Raw genomic sequence first — 17,069 nt, forward strand, 5'->3', positions numbered from 1 at the left:
CACCCAACATGGATGTTACAGCTACAATGGAAAACTTAACTCTTAAGTACAAATAATTTATTTAGTGTTTTAACAACCCGGCCGACCCAACATGGATGTTACACCTACACTGAAAATCTTAAGTACGAACAATTTATTTGGTGTTTTAACAACCCCGACAGCCCAACACATTTGTTACCCCTACACTCGAAATCTTAAATACGAAGAATTTATTTGGTGTTTTAACACCCTCGCCGGCCCAACACGGATGTTACACCTACACTGGAAATCTTAAGTACGAACAATTTATTTGGTCTCCCCTAAAAAAACAACTTATTTGATGTTTTAACAATCCGACAGTCCAACATGGACTATAAACATCCAAAATGATTGATGAATCACGACATTTTGCATTGCGCGAGGGCATAAAGAGAATATGATGACCCTAGTGGCTTTTTGGGGAGCATTGTGCCTTCACACCGCTCTAACGAAGATGTACCTCCCCTTAAAAGGAGAGAACTTCGGTAACACATCCACGTCTCCATCGGCTCCACTTGTGGTTACTTCTGGCCTTTACTTTGTGCAAACTTATATTGTGATTGCATCTTGTGCTTGCTTGTATGGTTGTTGTTGAGCTCATCATATAGGTTGTCCACCTAGTTGCATATCTAGACAACATATTTTATTGTTTAGCCTATTTTGTTAAAAGAAGCTAAAAATTGTTAGTCGCCTATTCAACCCCCCCCCCCCCCCCCCACACACACCCTCTAGTCGACCATATCGGTCCTTTCAAGCGCGTTTATGTTATCCTACTATATTTGCTCCTAGGAATTTGGTTTCGTCTAAGGTCTCCTTGCTCCTTGCTCTTATGTCTGCCCGATTTCAGAAAGTGAAATTTAGTCTATTGAAAAATGGATCTTGCATTTTTGAACCGACACGAATAAATTTGAAACCTTCCTTCAATTTGGTTCAGATGGATCATATTTTTTTCGAATGAGTTATAAAGGACCTCTTTTGTGAATTATAAAGGATTTGGAGTATCTATTGTCTGTATTCTTCTGGTGTATTTGCATCTCAGTTTAGGGATGTGCAAATCATCTATACACCATTCTCTTATCCAGTTGTGTCAACCTCACTCGTGGCTCTTTATCTTTTCTTTTACGAAAAGACCTTCATCGCTAGCTTTAATAATTATCAAATAACTCTTACATCATCTGCTAAATTTTTTACGAAAAAAATAATGGGTGCCTCCAGCCAAAAACATGATGGATTACTCTCGGCTGAACGTCAAAATCAGTATGAACGACGCCAATGAGAAAGGAATCAAAATTAGATAGAGACTCCCACTATAGACGTGGTTTTATACCTTGATGAATTATAAGATACCATGAATTTTCTTTGAGATGCATGTTTTTGGTGTTTGTGTGCATCCAACATGAATTGAATCCGCAAATGTACTAGCTATGAGCTGGCGCTTTAACCATTCAGCCATGGCTGCTTAACAGGGATCATTGCACATCCTAAATAACCAATTTTCATATAGAAATACATATCGTAGAAAATGAAAACCGGAAATATTTTGAGATGACAAATTTCTGGAGATGACTTTGAAAACACCTCTCCAGATCATCAATTTGAAAGAGATTGAGAGGGATCAAGTACCTTAATCCCGCCGTTTGTACAAGTGTTGAGGTTGACGCGTTCATGTACACATATCGATCTCCGCTAAAGAAAATGTACACATATCAATCACCTCGCCAGTAGAAAAGATAAACAAATAAATTTATTCGAGCAGAAGAAGACCATCTTCCTCGTGAAAGATGTGCGAATCTTCTGCTGATTCAAACAGTCAATTATTTTCAATGCTGATATTTCGATTTCATGTTTTGCTCTCCGGGGTCTCACTTGCACGCCGGTTCCAATTTTATGGACGTGTGCTTTCGTTTTGAGTGTGACCCTATCCATCACAAACTCAGTACAACCAACATTCTGCGCGCCTCCTACTGTCCAATAAAAAATCGTGACGCCCAGACGAACATTTAAAAATAAAATCACGACCAAATGACAGATAAGATCGGTTTTGATCACAAACCAAACACACCATGCATGTCATGTCAGCTAGAAATGCCAAAGGGAATCAAATGCTCAATTGAATCCCTTTGATATGCAATTACCCAAAACATTATGCTCACTTTATTACCATAAACCATTTCCAAACAAGCAAGGTCAAATGATGTCAAATCCTCAATCACACCCCCTTGATTGGCATGCCTTCAAATCCTGCCCCTTCTTTAACCCCATGAAAACATTTCCAAACATTTGGGGTCAACACAACATAACATGGTGTGGTCAATATCAAATCCAACCCATGTCATGCCCACACATATAAATACTCCACATCCTACCACAAACCTCTGAGCCAATAGATTAGACAAGAAAAGAAAAAGAAAAAGAAAAACACTCGCGCGCGCTCGGAGGCCGCGCCGCACCGCACCGGAGCGTCGGTCCGTCGAACACCTAGCAGGCGGCCATGGCCCTCCACCTCCTCACTCCCACCCACCTCCACCACCCCTCCTCCCCCCTCCCGCGCCGCCGCGCCGCCACCTCGGCCTCGGCCACGCTCGCGCACCACCTCCTCCCCCACCCCCGCCTCCGCCTCGCCACCGCCGCGTCCTCCCCGCGCACCGGGCCCCGCCGCGGCATGTCGGCCATCCGCAGCTCGCTCATCGACCCAGACGGCGGCGCGCTGGTGGACCTGGTGGCGCCCCCCGAGCGCCGCGAGGCGCTGCGGGCCGAGGCGGAGGCGCTCCCGCGGGTGCGGCTCGCGGCCGTCGACGTGGAGTGGGCGCACGTGCTCGCCGAGGGCTGGGCGTCGCCGCTGCGCGGGTTCATGCGGGAGCACGAGTACCTCCAGTGCCTCCACTTCAACTCCCTCCGCCTCCCCTCCGGCGGCCTCGCCAACATGTCGCTCCCCATCGTGCTCGCCGTCGACGACGCCGCCAAGGACCGCGTCGGCGCCGCCCCCGACGTCGCGCTCGCCGGGCCCGACGGCGAGCTCCTCGCCGTCCTCCGCAGGTCCGCCCCTGCCCCCTCCTCCTCTCATCTCCGCCTCTCAGTTCCTTCTGCTGTTGTTCTGTGGATTACGTTACCGTCGCCCATTTCACCCGTCTGCACTTTCCATTTCCATGGTTCTTGGCTCGACCGAAAACATGTTCTACAACTTTCGTGCAAAAATAGCAATGAAAACATGGAAAAATTCCTTCAAGTTTATTGGGCGTGCAAAATTGAAAATTGGATGATTCTTACGATGGGTGTGTACTTTGTGCCCTCCTAAACGTCAGTTTTGATATGTATTGACGATTTGATTTATTCCCAATAATTTAGAGAATGTAGGATGCAATGTCGGCTCGGCGAATTATCTTTTTCACTTAAGAGACTTTATCGCAAGTTCACAGCCAACGAATACGGTGCCTCTCTTGTCTTTTTCGCCGCCCGAAAACACTCTTGTCCTTCCATTGTGGGAGAATTTAGCATCTTATCATTGCCGAAAAATTTAGTGAAGCATCTTAGCTTTGCTGCCTGTTCATTCTAGTCCACATTTTAGCAGGTTTGGGGGACCATAGCACCTTAGCAAAAGCTCAATGGATGAGAATGTTTGAACAAAAAGATGCTGCCATCCTTGACAGTGATGTCCCTTTCATGTCACTCTCATAGTGATTGCATAAGGATTGCCTTGTGACTTTGTACTTGACCTCGTGCTTAATTAACAACTTGATTTTAGCAGCCCCATGTGCCAATGCGACCAGTCATTAATTGCTACAGCATTTCTTTATCCACTGTAGGCCAATTCTTCTTCTTTTTTATAAAGTGGAAAGGGAATAACTGTTCATTTTAAAGTTGAAGGTATCTGTGCTTATTCATTATTAGGTGGTTATTGGAGCAATGTTTTTTCTTTTTGGTGTGCGCCGACTTCAAAAGTAGAAATTGACACATGTGATGTTCTCCTTGTGGCATTTTTTTGCTCTTCTCTTGGGTACTAAAGCATCATATCAGCACTCTTAAGTCACCCCATTGAACTGTATTTGAACTATGTCTGTTCCAGACAATCTAAGCATATCTGAATCCCAAGTAGTCATTTCTTTGCAGTAGCTCTGAATTACCATTGTAGTTATATTTATACAAAAATCAGGTCTAAAATATAATTTGGAGAAATTTACCACTCCCTCACCGGTTTCTGATGATTGACCAGTTACCGGTCGTTTTTCTTGAATTCAAATTTTCACCAATTTGTCTGGAATTTCCTACAACTTTTAACTCTACCAGCATATCTGGTTGAGTACTTCAAAAATTGTACCAAAACAACAAAAAATTGACAGTTCTGAATTTTGGGCAAAAATCTGTCACTGGCCGGGGACCTGGGCAGTTGGCACCGCTTCTCGAACCCTTGTACAAATGACCTCTACATGGTTTGGTTGAATTAAGCTCAGCATAGCTTTAATTCGGGGTAAATTTTAAGTGAAGTTAAATCACTTCCTCCTTTGATCCTCCTCAAGTGAGGACATTTCTGTCTGTGACATGCTAGCAATGAAAATGCCCAAGCACACCATCATAACCTTTTTGATTAACTTCAAGTCTTCAACACATACATATTTTGGGCTATCTAACCACAAAACTTCATAATAAATCTGATTGTACAAAAGGTCAAAAACTCATTTATGTGCTGATCCCTCACATGTATAAGAAGCTTTTTGTTTGGATTTACTTGTGGACCATGAAGTAGTAATCATGATGAGATTTTTGATGCGTCAAGATTTTGTTTACAAATTCATGTCATTTTTACCCTCTGTTTTATTTTCTGTCATGATTCACTTTAGAACAGTTCCCTTCTTAAGTGGCTTTAACTGGTACGGTAGTAGCAACCAATCATATATATGATCATATGCTAGATGAAACTTAACTAACGTTGTGACAGCACTTAAATGACTAGTGAAATTTGTCCTTTGTGGTATTACTTTTTTGTCCAATTCTAACGAGGTTTTCACTGATATGTCCATTATCATTTTATCAGTGTCGAAATATACCCTCACAATAAAGAAGAAAGGATTGCAAGAACATGGGGGACAACTGCGCCTGGCTTACCTTATGTCGATGAGGCGATAACACCAGCTGGAAACTGGCTGATTGGTGGTGATCTGGAGGTGTTGCAACCCATTAAGTATAACGATGGCCTTGACCATTACAGGCTTTCACCCCAGCAACTTAGGGACGAATTCGACAAGCGTGGGGCTGATGCTGTATTTGCATTCCAGTTGAGAAACCCAGTCCACAATGGGCATGCACTGTTGATGAATGACACTAGAAGGCGTCTCTTGGAAATGGGTTTCAAGAATCCCATTCTACTGCTACACCCCTTGGGTGGTTTTACAAAAGCTGATGATGTCCCGCTGCCTGTTAGAATGGAACAACACAGCAAGGTAATAATTTTGTTTACACAGATTATTTACCAGTTGGGATAATGCAAAATGCAAACCTTAAGTCCTACTGCATGACAGGTCTTAGAAGATGGAGTCCTTGACCCCGAGACCACTATCGTGTCTATATTTCCCTCCCCAATGCATTATGCTGGTCCAACTGAAGTGCAGTGGCATGCAAAGGCACGAATTAACGCCGGTGCTAATTTCTACATAGTGGGTCGTGATCCAGCTGGGATGGGCCATCCGACAGAGAAGAGAGATCTGTACAACCCAGACCATGGGAAGAAGGTCCTAAGCATGGCCCCCGGTCTGGAGAAACTCAACATATTGCCCTTCAAGGTATTTGATGCACATAATACTCCTTCCAGGTTTATTGTCAAAGTCATCCGGTTTTTCTTTTGTTGGATAATTCAGCAATTGTTCCCACTTTTGAATGTGTTATGCCCTGTAGACTTGTTCAGCATTTCATCATCTCTTGGGTGTGTTACTCATTTGTATCTCTTGCCACTTCCTGTTATAGTTACATACATTTTGATGTGATCCAGGTAGCAGCATATGATACGGTGGCCAAGAAGATGGCTTTCTTTGAACCTTCACGCAGTCAAGATTTTCTGTTCATCTCAGGAACCAAGGTAAGCGTTTCTATCGCATTTATTTGTCAGCAGACCAATGGTCCATGCTAGCAAACTGGAGACTAGTGTCTGCTGCTAACAACTGACCCTACAAATTAATCAGATGCGCACTTTCGCCAAAACTGGAGAGAACCCTCCTGATGGTTTCATGTGCCCTGGTGGGTGGAAGGTTCTTGTTGATTACTACAATAGCTTGCAAACTGAAGGAGCTACCGCCCCCGCCGCTGCTACTGTATGAGACAAGCTGCTGCATGGCTTTGAGATCATTTGTTCGCCGGCCAGAAATGGTGAATGCAGGGGATTTTAAAACCGTTCCTTCTTTTTTTCCGCCCTTTCTTTTAAGTTTTTTTTGTAGGTTGCTAGTTTATTGATGCCATCAGATGTTCCAATTGTTCAATTTTTTTCTTTCAAAATAGAAAGAAAGATTTTGAAGCTTGGCACTGAAACTCAAAACTGTTGACAGATTGAGCTGTAACCGCGCCGCAAATTCTGTTATTATCCTGTGATGACTCTGACAGTCCAACTAGCCAATAAAGAAGTTCATTGCAATTGTGGGAGCTCATCCAGGATCAGACTGCAATTAATCTCCATATTATGACACAACGGAGTGGCAGAGTTGGCATTGCGGTGGATTATTAGATGATGACAGTCCAACTTATCAGTTTAGTTTTTGTACTATATTCAACAAAGCCTCAAGATTCAGGATCTAAACAAAGAAAATACTTATAATTTTCAAAGAATCTGCAAATAAGTTGAGTCTTTGGTAAGTGATGATGGCATCAGGCCATTATCGGAAAGTTTGTTGGAGTGTAACCAAGGACATGTTTGGTTGGCATCCACGCCTTGTCACACTTTTCTATCAAAGTGTGGAATAGTGTTTGGTTGTATCCACGGTCATAGCATGCCACACTTTCTTAGTCACATACGCCGCTTGCTATAGACTCTGTTGCTAACCAACTTTTGCCACAAGTGTGGCCACCAATTTGGCCACCATAAAACTTGTGGCATAAAAAGTGCGGCAACATACGTAGGGCAACCAAACATGTCCGGCACTGGCGCTTGTTCAATCGTCGGACATGTTGGGTTGTGCCGGCAAAAGAAGTCGGCGAAAAATATTATCTTGTGATTTACTCCCTCTGTAAATTAATATTATCTTGGAAGTGCACATAGGGAGTCCTTTTGAAGCCTCTACACAAGAAAAAGGGAGAAAATAGATTGTCAACCCGACAGCCGGTCCCAGAGACAAAATAATGCTAAGACTTGAAATTACGAAAAGATAAGGAATTTGAATTTGAAACCTTGACCCGAGCAACCTGTACAAAATCCTGCTCTCTAAACTTAAAAAACAACAACAAAAAGTTTGGGGTAATTTTTTTTACAGATTTGACTGAAGGAAAAGGGAAATTCACACGGGCGAGGCCGGAGAGGGACAGGGGCAAAGAGTAGGGAGAAAGAATATACCTTTGCCATCTCCCCGGATCCCTTCCGTGCTCTGCTGCCACCCCCAAATCTCCTCCCCACTCCCGAATCAAATCCCCCGTCACCTCCGCCACCACCCCACCCCACCTATCCCCACCGCCGGCGCGAGTACGGGAGCGCGAGCGCGAGCGCGAGCGGAGCGATGGCCGGCGCGGGATCCTCGTCGGGCGGCTCGGGCGGCGGCGGGGGGAGGGAGGGCGACTGGGACTGCGGCGGCTGCGGCAACCGCAACTACGCCTTCCGCTCCCTCTGCAACCGCTGCAAGCAGCCGCGCCTCCTCGTCGACCCCAACACCCCGCGCGACTCCAAGTGGCTCCCCCGCGCCGGCGACTGGATCTGCAACGGTACGGCCCCCAACACCCCACACCTCGCCTCTAGTTTCTGCTGTTCCCCATCTAGGCTTATGTAGAGCTGAAATCAAGTGGAGAGGGAAACCTATCAGGCTGGTAGAGCTAGCCTGGAGGTGGCGTAGGCTCGAGATGTGTTGTATCATGGGCTAGGGTGTGATACGAGATGGGCACCGATGGCTCTCGGGGGCCCTGTTAATTTAAGCTTGTGATCTCTCTCGGCACATTGCATCGGAGGTTTAACCGCTTAATGGTTATAGCATTTATGTTTTGTTTGATTATCTTAATCCTGTTTAGGTGTATTTGGGCTTGTTAGAGCCTATGATCATAGTAATTGCAGTATATGGTTGTGATATAATTCTGGGGTCTGGAGGCTTGGGTAATGAGTTGGTACTCAAAAGTGAATACACGCTATTTAAGCGATTTTTGCTTGTGCCAAATAACATGTGTGGGATGTGGGATCCGTGCTAGTAATTTCTTACCTTTTGTTCTGGAAAATCTTAATTGCTGTTGATGTTTATTTTACTCATTGTATATGTACTCCCTCCGTCCGAAAAAACTTGTCCCAAGCTTGTCCCTCAAATGGATGTATCTAGCACTAACTTGGTGGTAGATACATCCATTTGAGGGACAAGCTTTTCCGGACGGAGGGAGTATGCTTGTAGATGATATTAGAGAAGTACCAGCAGCTTTACTGAGTAAATGACTAGTGTGTGTGTGCTTATTTCTTTTTTTGGGTGTTGTGCGGGATGGCTGGTTGCCTTGGTGTGCGTGTACTTCGGATGTGCGTTGTCGTGCTGCCTGGTGTGGTGGTGGTGGTGGTGGTGGTTGGTTTATGCGGCAAATGGATGAATGAATAGGTTGCAGTAACAATAATTATGCATCCAGAAAGAACTGCAAGAAGTGCAACCTGCCCAAGGAGGAAGCAGCGATGCCGCAGTTATCAATGGGAGGAATGATGCCAGCCTATGCAGATTATATGGCCAGGGTACAGGAGATTGCCAATGCTGGGTATAAGATGAACTTTGGCAATCCAGCTGTGCAGCAGCAGCTACTCGCAAACGCAAACTGGCCCTATGGGATGGCTGGTAGATATGGTATGCAATCGTCTGCTTGGCCGTTCGCCGGCAACAGCACAAATCAGTTTCAAGGTGTTCCAAAGGACTGGCGTAGTGGTGACTGGCTCTGCAGCTGTGGATTCCATAACTATTCATCTCGTGCTCAGGTGATCACATGTCTTGTCTGTCATATCTTAATTCTCAATAATGATGGTTGTTGGTAAATATTGTCCTGCCTTCTGAATTGTAATAAGAATGGGCTTTACGTATATTATGCCGATTGTGGCTAACTCTAGTTTAGCCCTGATACTGCACTTATCAGGTCGTCATCATTAGAGCCTTTAATATGTCCGATCTTGTTGCTTTTTTTGTCATCTAATTTCCTTCATCGAATTCTGCATTTATTCTTAAAATTGTTCTTTGTTTACTTGCATATTACACAGATAACTTTCCTCCCCCGTTGTTTGTTGCCTATTTAGGCTCGTTTGGCACTGCAGTGGATTATGATAATCTAGCTTTTCCAACTCGCTTTTTCGTATTTTACTGTTTGGTTAACCAACTTTTTTCTGCTTCGTGGCTAGTTTTTCTGCAGTAGATATAGATTATAAAATAAGTTACGCAACAACATAGTGTAGCAACTTCACACTGAACCTTAGACATGAACTCTAGTTTTGGTTTCTCTGCAGTATGCCTTTTCTACATTGAGTGTACAATGTGATTGACCTTATTCCTTGTTATTTTATCTTTTACAGTGCAAAGAGTGTAATGCACCTGTCCCATCAGGCATGGCCTCTACAACCATGAAATCCACAGGAGCAGATAGTTCTTCAAGTAAGACATCTCTGTTCTAATGTCCTACATTTTTTAAACTTGTACTCTTAACTGATGAAAAAAATACCCCCCCTGAATTCCAGTGATTAGGGAACTATATCTGATATACTTGCCTTTTCAAAAGGTTGTGTTATTCTTTGCCACTAGAAATAGGCTAATTAGTCTAGTAGTACATGCACATTCAAAAGTACTATTTTTCACATGTGATACATCTATCATCTGCCGATTAATGGGTAACTGTAGGCAGATGTTTCTTTGTACAACTTCTCCGTGATCAACACAAGTCGGCAATACTCTCAAAAAGAAGTTGATAATAGCCATATTCTGGTTTTTTGTTATTGTTTTCTGGATCTCTTGGCTTGGCTGCCATAGTGATTTATCTAACCTAGTTCCATAGTTTACTTGCTTAACCACATTATGCATTCTTTCTTGTGTTTTTCATGTAGTATTACAGTGGCCTTGTTGTTACATTTTGTGATTGACAACATGAAGTCCGATAGTTATCCCGAAATCTCTTCTTGTTGTAGCATTAATGATTTATGTAACTTAGTTTTTATCATTTACTTTTACTTAGCCACATTACACATTCTTTCTTGTGCTCATGTAGTATCACAGTGACAAAACTCTCATTACATTTTGCAACTAGGATCAGCATGTACTCTAATAGTTATACTGAAAAATCTTCTTGTTTCAGCATTAGGTAATAAGCGTTTGGCATCAGAGGAGCTTGCTAATGACTGGGATAATAAAAGGCTAAATCCAGGAAATGCTAATTATCCACTTTCAGTATGTACTTGTGGGCCTTTTTACTTGTCATTGCTTGTTTACCTAATTATCACATGACATTGATTAATTTCCAATTTGATTAAAGGCAGCAGGCTCAGATAATTTATTTATGGGTCAAGGTGCTGGAAACAATAATGGCCAGACAACTTATTCTGCATATGACAATGGAAACTCAATGGCATCTGGACAAATTCCAGGGATGTCTGGTGTAGTTGGTAAAGGGTAATACTTCTCATAAATTATAGATGCTCATATTACAAATTAAACTCATGTAGTAGGCCACTATACTTGTCTTAGAATGCTATCCTAATGGGTGTAACAACCTATAGGGAGATGACAAATGGAGAGCAGTTCAAATATGACCCCCTATATAATTAAAATAGCAAATTATATAATTTTGAATAGGGTTTTCAGGTTTGAAGATATGAATATCTTTTTATAGGAACTAAAAAAATAGATTATGAATCTGTGTCTGTTAATGATTAAATTTATATGTATGAGGTGGAAGGAAATTATACATGAATAGACCTGGTCAAATTTCGTGAGAATGAGTGGGTGTTAAATAGATAGCCAGTGCATGTGTTTAAATATAAATTTGGGAGTGGTTGGCAAAATTATGTCCCTTTATGTCTTCTTGTTTTCTGATTATTTGCATGGTCGTTTTATGTTGGTAGCATAATACTGTACAACTTAAATGGGTACTGGAGACACTCTAGTTGTTTTGGACTAACTCTTTAGTTGAACTATATGGAATCCCAGTGTCACAATCTTGATTGACCATTGACAAATGAATGTATCCCGAAAAGTACTGCCTTTTGCAAGTATTTATTATTAATTTTGTACTTGACATGAATAAGCTAGCTGAGTACATATGTTCTTGCACTTTATCAGAGCAAAATGGCGTGAAGGAGACTGGTTGTGCACCAACTGCAGCAATCATAACTACGCATCTCGTGCATTTTGTAACAGGTACTATGTCTTGGCCTCTTTTGTTCAAATTTGTGGCCTAGGCCATTACTGAGTTGTTTTTGTGAAATTGCCCTTAGGTTCTTTTCTTCCCCTTTATAGAATGCATTTGCCAAGTGGTGGGGTACATAGGGACTGTTTAGGATCTGTTTGAGTTTATCCTGGACTCAAGATGGAGGGTGGTGCCTTGCTGCCAGCCACGCTTCCAAGAGCAGGACTTGGAGAAGGGGGAGTGGACATAGATTGGTTTATTCTTTGCTTAACTGATAATGGATACATGGTAGCTAATATTATTTAAATAAAATCTGTTCTGATAATTCCTTGAAGTAGAGCAAAATTTATGACTCCAACATAATGGCAAAAATATCACAAAACAATGCATTGAGCATCATTTCACATAACTACGTAAGTACGTATAGAGAGTTACATCTTGTCTTGTATAAAAAAAAGATCACTTGGCCGCATGAGCAATGTGCACCCCTCCTGTCATTGTCTATCTTGGTGTGATCGTTGAAACAGCATAGTTGCACATCCTCCATACCAGCAGCATAGGTGTCATCTATGGGTCAAGATAGATCCAAAAACCTTAGCCATATTAAATCTGATTAATATCTAACTCAACCGAAATATGTGCCATGTGTATGGGTAGAAAGAAATTTGCGAGGACTAAGATCAAATTTAGATTTATGTTTTCCACGTAATAATGTTTCAGCATCAATCCTGTCTTCATCATTTTAACCATTCTCAATGCCTACTGTCTCCTGTTTTATGGAAGCTGGTTTTTGACCGCGGTATAAATCTCTTGTGTTGCAGATGCAAAACTGCGAAAGAGTCTTCGGTTCATCCGGGTGCGCTATAATAATAGCTTTGCTTGTACTTTTGCGACCAAGTTATTGAAGCGGGTGTGGAGTCTCCTGGTTCTGCCGCGGCTGATCGGTCGCTGCCGTCGCCAGGATTGTTGTTATGTTTGTGGTTTGGCCCTGCAGTACTTATGCTGCTGTTAAAATTGTTCTGTCTGAATCTAATATTGTTTGTGGGAGTTTGCATTTGTCTACGCCGAGCACTAGAATAAAACGTTTCCTGTATGTCGAAGTGTACCATCTGTTTTTTGTTTTTGTGTGTGCGTGTGCAACGATTTGATTTGTTCTTCAGTACCTCAACAGCTATGATGTAATGTAATGCTGGATCTATTTCATGTGGCAATGCTGGATTTTATTGTTTTATGAATCGCTTAACCTTGTAAAGATCTGTAATCCTGGTCCACAGCTTTGTACCGTCAATATCATCGTCATTTTAGAAAATTATTGAACATGTGACTGGTTTCAGACATGTTCTAAAACATAAAGGCTAACATGCCATATCACAGCAGTAAGTAAATATTCAAATCATCACAAGGGAATCTTTTCTTTAGATGCTTGAATTTTGAATGTAAAACTAAAGTACTCACAAGCAGTCTTATATCACAAAAAAAAAATCATCATGTCTGTAAGGTAGGATGCTTTGAAAGGAAATTGCAATTTGGTTTTAGAAAGTATGGATGGAATTTCTGAACTGAATTCGATGTTTTTTCGCTGGTGCCCAATGTATGCACCACACTTTCAGGAAGGAAGTTTATATCCTGCTTTGGAACTACTGAATGAGAAAAAGTATATCAGAGCATGATAAAATTGAATGGGGATGTTATCAGAATCCCACCACAAATGCTCTTCAGCTTTATTCCAAGTTTCCAACAAACAGAGCTCGTTCTCTTCTCCCAAATGTACATCACTTGCACAACAGTTTGAGCTAAACTTGTACCGGAATCCGTTTGTTATTGCGGTATAGTGAGCGACAGTGCGCCTGAGGGCAGATCTTCCCTTGTTTGTACATTCATCTACACTCTACAACAGGATGTCCCAAAGAATAATGGTATCTACACCTAGCAAATCAGATAATGTTATTGATGCGGTGATTCTATAGCTTTGGGATCTCTCGACGATTCGAATTCGAGATAGGCTTGCGCCAACATTTCACCGAGCCGGAGTTGAGCTTCCGTGGAGAGGTGCAGTTGATCGTCGCTGAGCGGCAGGCCCATGGCATCGACGAGAATCACGTTGGGAAGATTGATACTTCTCTGAGCGTCCCTTACGATGTCGGTGTAATTCCCCTCCCCTGATGCAAGACCAACCTGGAAAGAAAAAAGAGCCATTATAGGGAATTCTTATTTCTTGCACTATATGGATTGGCAAAGAAGAGTGCACTGACTTATTTTTGCAAAATGTTTTTAAATGGATTGTGGAGTGTAGAGAATCCAGATCACATATGTACAAGCTTGGTGAAACTATACCAGTACAACTGATAAACTTTTCAAGCTCATAATTATTCTGTACAAATGCACAGACAATTATTATGCCTTGTGGAAACAAATGCTAGTCTTGTCCATGAAAAATGAGATTTACAAGAAGTGTGCCACACTTCTATATGATTGTACCCTCTAGTTCTGTTATGTTTCGGTGACGCATAGTGAAAAAGAGAGCATCGATCTTGATTCTACATGCGACCGACGCTCAACACTCAGAAATAACACCAGGCTCGCAGATTCTAGACAGGCAATGGAGTGACCACAAAACCACTACCTGGTTCTTGGTGGCAACATGCCCTTGTTTATGACGTTAGATGTTTGTAGGGCCATAATATAACTGGCGTATCATATATAGTATTATCAGAAACATATTGAGCTGGTCAGCAGTCATGTAATCTGCTCAGAAACACCATACAGATAATCACATGGAGTCAAAGGCAAGAAAAGCGATGGCAATATAAAAGGCAGGTTGGCACTAGGTGGTATGCTGTTGCTTTGGGAAAGACATATCCAAAAAATAGTTTTGCAAGATAGATTGCTGCACAATGCTTCAAGTTATGGGCAATGTAGAAGCATCTGATTTTTCTTTTCTTCCGTGAGTGCTAGCACTAATCTGGTGGTGTTTGGCACTATGATACAGTGCCATTTTAAATGCAACAAGCTGGCGACTTTAGGTAGGACCACAGGAGATATTGGTTGTGGAAGGTCTGGTAGCTTAAAGGCTGTTGTCTTCCTTATTCTGATGGAGCATTGGCCAGTCTACCTGGGAGGCTCATTACTGAGATGAGGCAGAGTAGGTCACAGGTCACGTGTCTCGCAGCGGTCCAAAATCCTAGCACAACTTCGAATCGTTGGATTGGACACAGCATGACCGATGTCAAACTCCACGGGTCAACCTAACTGACTGCAGGGGATCAATAACTCATCATTCCCTTATCATGGTTACACTGTCACGATATTGAGTTTGAGTGGTTGAACCATTCCACCGATGCCCATGTGGAACTCCAGAAGATCATTTAATCATTTGTAATAGAGATTTGGTGATGTTATGTTCCAGCTCATGTAATATCTGTCTTTAGTTAATATATGAATCATTCCATTGATGCCCATGTGGAGCTCGAGAAGCTTTCATTTAATCAATTGTAATAGATTTTTGGTGATGTTTCAATCAACTCATGTATCTGTCTTTATAATATAATATAATCCACTAGTTGATTTAGTCGAACATGAGAGACATGAGGTACTGCTAACTCAGTTTTATGTCCATATCATAGTGATTGCAGAGTCTCGATATGCCTCTGCACTTGATTTCCATATACGTAGCAACTAGAAACAATATACGCAGGACCAGTGGTAAAATAATGATGGTGAATGAGTTGGATGTTGCGCACAATAATTCCTAGGGAAATCGCCGTGCTTTTATCGGGTTTGGGTCATCTATCTAGTACTAGTAGTAACCTAACCTCGGTTACTTCTTCCAGCCGGTGTAAGTTCTGCAAGTGATTTTCCAAGCCGGAGTTGACATGAATGTGCAATGAAACAGCGTAGTAGTAAGAGCATCATCTTACATTGTTTGATAAGATTAACATTTCTCATACCAAGAGTATTAATTTTGCAGTGGCGTGTTGGTGAAAAAGGAGCTAACTTTTTAATGGGTGAGCTGAATTTCAGCTAACGCCAGCACATGGAGAGTGTTTGCGTGCGCTGACCTGGATGACGAGCAGATTGGGCGAGCCGAGATCCTCCCTGAGATCGGCGACGAGGCGCTCCATCTTGCCGCCGTAGGCGCGGGCGTCGTCGACCTCGATGGTGTCGCTCTCGCCCTGGAACCACAGCACGGCGCCGAGCGCCCCGCCGCCGCCCGCCACGGCGGCGCGCGCCCTGGCGACGGCGGCCTCGTACAGCGGCTGGCCCCGCGCCCACATCCAGATCCTGGTGCCGCCGACCGCGCAGGGGACGAGGCCGAGCACCAGCAGGTCCTCGCCGCCGGGGTCGGAGACGGTGGAGGGCGCGGGGAGGGAGGAGGGCGAGGAGGGGGAGGAGGAGGAGAGGAGGAGGCGGTGCGCGAAGGGCATGGCGGGGCCGAGGCCGCAGGTCTTGTGGGTGTCGATGTCGGCGTGGAGCGGCGGGGAGGCGGCGACCCAGCGGCGGTCGGCGGCGAGGCGGAGGAGGCGGGGGTGGGGGAGGTAGGGAGCGGGGAGGGGGGAGGTGGGCGCGCCCCGGCCGGCCATGTTGGACTGGCCGGCCAGGAGGAAGAGCAGCTTGGGGCGGTGCGCGTAGGGCGAGGTCGGGGCGCGGGCGGAGGAGGAGGAGGAAGGGAAGAGGCGGGGCGGCGGGGCGAGGAGGAGCAGGCAGGAGAGCAACGCCGCCGCCGCCAGCAAGCCCAGCAGCGGCCGCCGCGCCGGCGGCTTCATTATTGTTTATTGGGAGGGGATTGCCTGGAGAGCGAGGCGGACGGGTTGGGCGGGTTTTGGTCGACTCGGACGGACGTTTCCTTTGGGTTTCGCTCCTCTCTGTCCCTCTCAAATCTCAACAATGCTCTTGCCTCGATATGGATCCGAAGGTGCACTTCTAGAGCATTACAGCAACTCTGGGCGATCCAAACGGACGGCGCGTTTGTCCGCTTTTTGTCCGTTTGGGTCGGCCGTCCAGTTTTGCATTTGGGTCGGTCATGCGCCCAACGCGCCGACCCATTTCATGTCCGCATTCAATTTTTAAATAAAAAAGGCCCGCGGCCGATCATGCCAGCGGCCACGTCGAGGGGGAACTCTTCCTCTAGCCCATAGTCCTCCGGGAACTCGTGATCGAGGGGGAAGCCGTCCAGGTCGATGCCGACCTGATCACGCATGAAGGCCGCCTGGTCGGGATCATAGCCAGCGGCCGGCGTGAACGCCCCGCGGCCGTCCTGGCTTTGCGTCTCCTCAGGATCGTAGCCAGCGCCCGGCGCACCACCCTCGAAGATGAGGTGTTGCATGTAGTCCTCGTCGACGGCGGACGGCATTTCCTCGAACAGGTTACGGGCGTCCAGGAGATCGCCGGCCGGCGTCTGTCGCGCGCGTTTCCTCGTGCCGCCGGACGACGAGCCACCGACCACCGTGGTGGCGTTGAGGTCGATGGGCGCGGGCGCGGGCGTGGAAAGCGCGACCACGCTCACGTTGGGTGAGCACTCCCCGGAG

At 44.5% G+C, this 17,069-nt stretch overlaps 3 protein-coding genes across 4 annotated transcripts; 2 read left to right on the plus strand and 1 right to left on the minus strand.

Moving 5' to 3' along the window:
- The first annotated feature begins 2,300 nt into the window (after positions 1–2,300).
- LOC109732641 (ATP sulfurylase 2) lies at positions 2,301–6,634 on the plus strand. The gene is made up of 5 exons (XM_020291820.4): positions 2,301–3,054; positions 5,048–5,453; positions 5,532–5,792; positions 5,999–6,085; positions 6,189–6,634. The coding sequence occupies exons 1-5, from the start codon at positions 2,510–2,512 to the stop codon at positions 6,321–6,323; spliced, it is 1,434 nt and encodes a 477-aa protein (XP_020147409.1). The 5' UTR covers positions 2,301–2,509; the 3' UTR covers positions 6,324–6,634.
- An 888-nt stretch (positions 6,635–7,522) lies between these two features.
- On the plus strand, positions 7,523–12,775 carry LOC109732642 (uncharacterized). Of its 2 annotated transcripts, none has more exons than XM_020291822.4 (7): positions 7,523–7,908; positions 8,772–9,136; positions 9,722–9,800; positions 10,495–10,586; positions 10,672–10,808; positions 11,478–11,555; positions 12,366–12,775. In XM_020291822.4, the coding sequence occupies exons 1-7, from the start codon at positions 7,707–7,709 to the stop codon at positions 12,409–12,411; spliced, it is 999 nt and encodes a 332-aa protein (XP_020147411.1). In that variant the 5' UTR covers positions 7,523–7,706; the 3' UTR covers positions 12,412–12,775. The 2 variants fall into 2 exon arrangements, with proteins under 2 accessions (XP_020147411.1, XP_040257272.1); XM_040401338.3 differs by having other exon boundaries at positions 7,557–7,908; positions 8,800–9,136.
- A 444-nt stretch (positions 12,776–13,219) lies between these two features.
- Positions 13,220–16,417, minus strand: LOC109732643 (probable carbohydrate esterase At4g34215). The gene is made up of 2 exons (XM_020291823.4): positions 15,603–16,417; positions 13,220–13,719 (listed from the first exon to the last, which is right to left on the minus strand). Exons 1-2 carry the CDS (start codon positions 16,305–16,307, stop codon positions 13,489–13,491), a joined length of 936 nt encoding a protein of 311 aa, XP_020147412.1. The 5' UTR covers positions 16,308–16,417; the 3' UTR covers positions 13,220–13,488.
- Between the last annotated feature and the right edge of the window lie 652 nt (positions 16,418–17,069).

The sequence above is a fragment of the Aegilops tauschii genome, chromosome 2, assembly GCF_002575655.3.
Source record: "Aegilops tauschii subsp. strangulata cultivar AL8/78 chromosome 2, Aet v6.0, whole genome shotgun sequence".
In the NCBI taxonomy this organism is placed as follows: Eukaryota; Viridiplantae; Streptophyta; class Magnoliopsida; order Poales; family Poaceae; genus Aegilops; species Aegilops tauschii.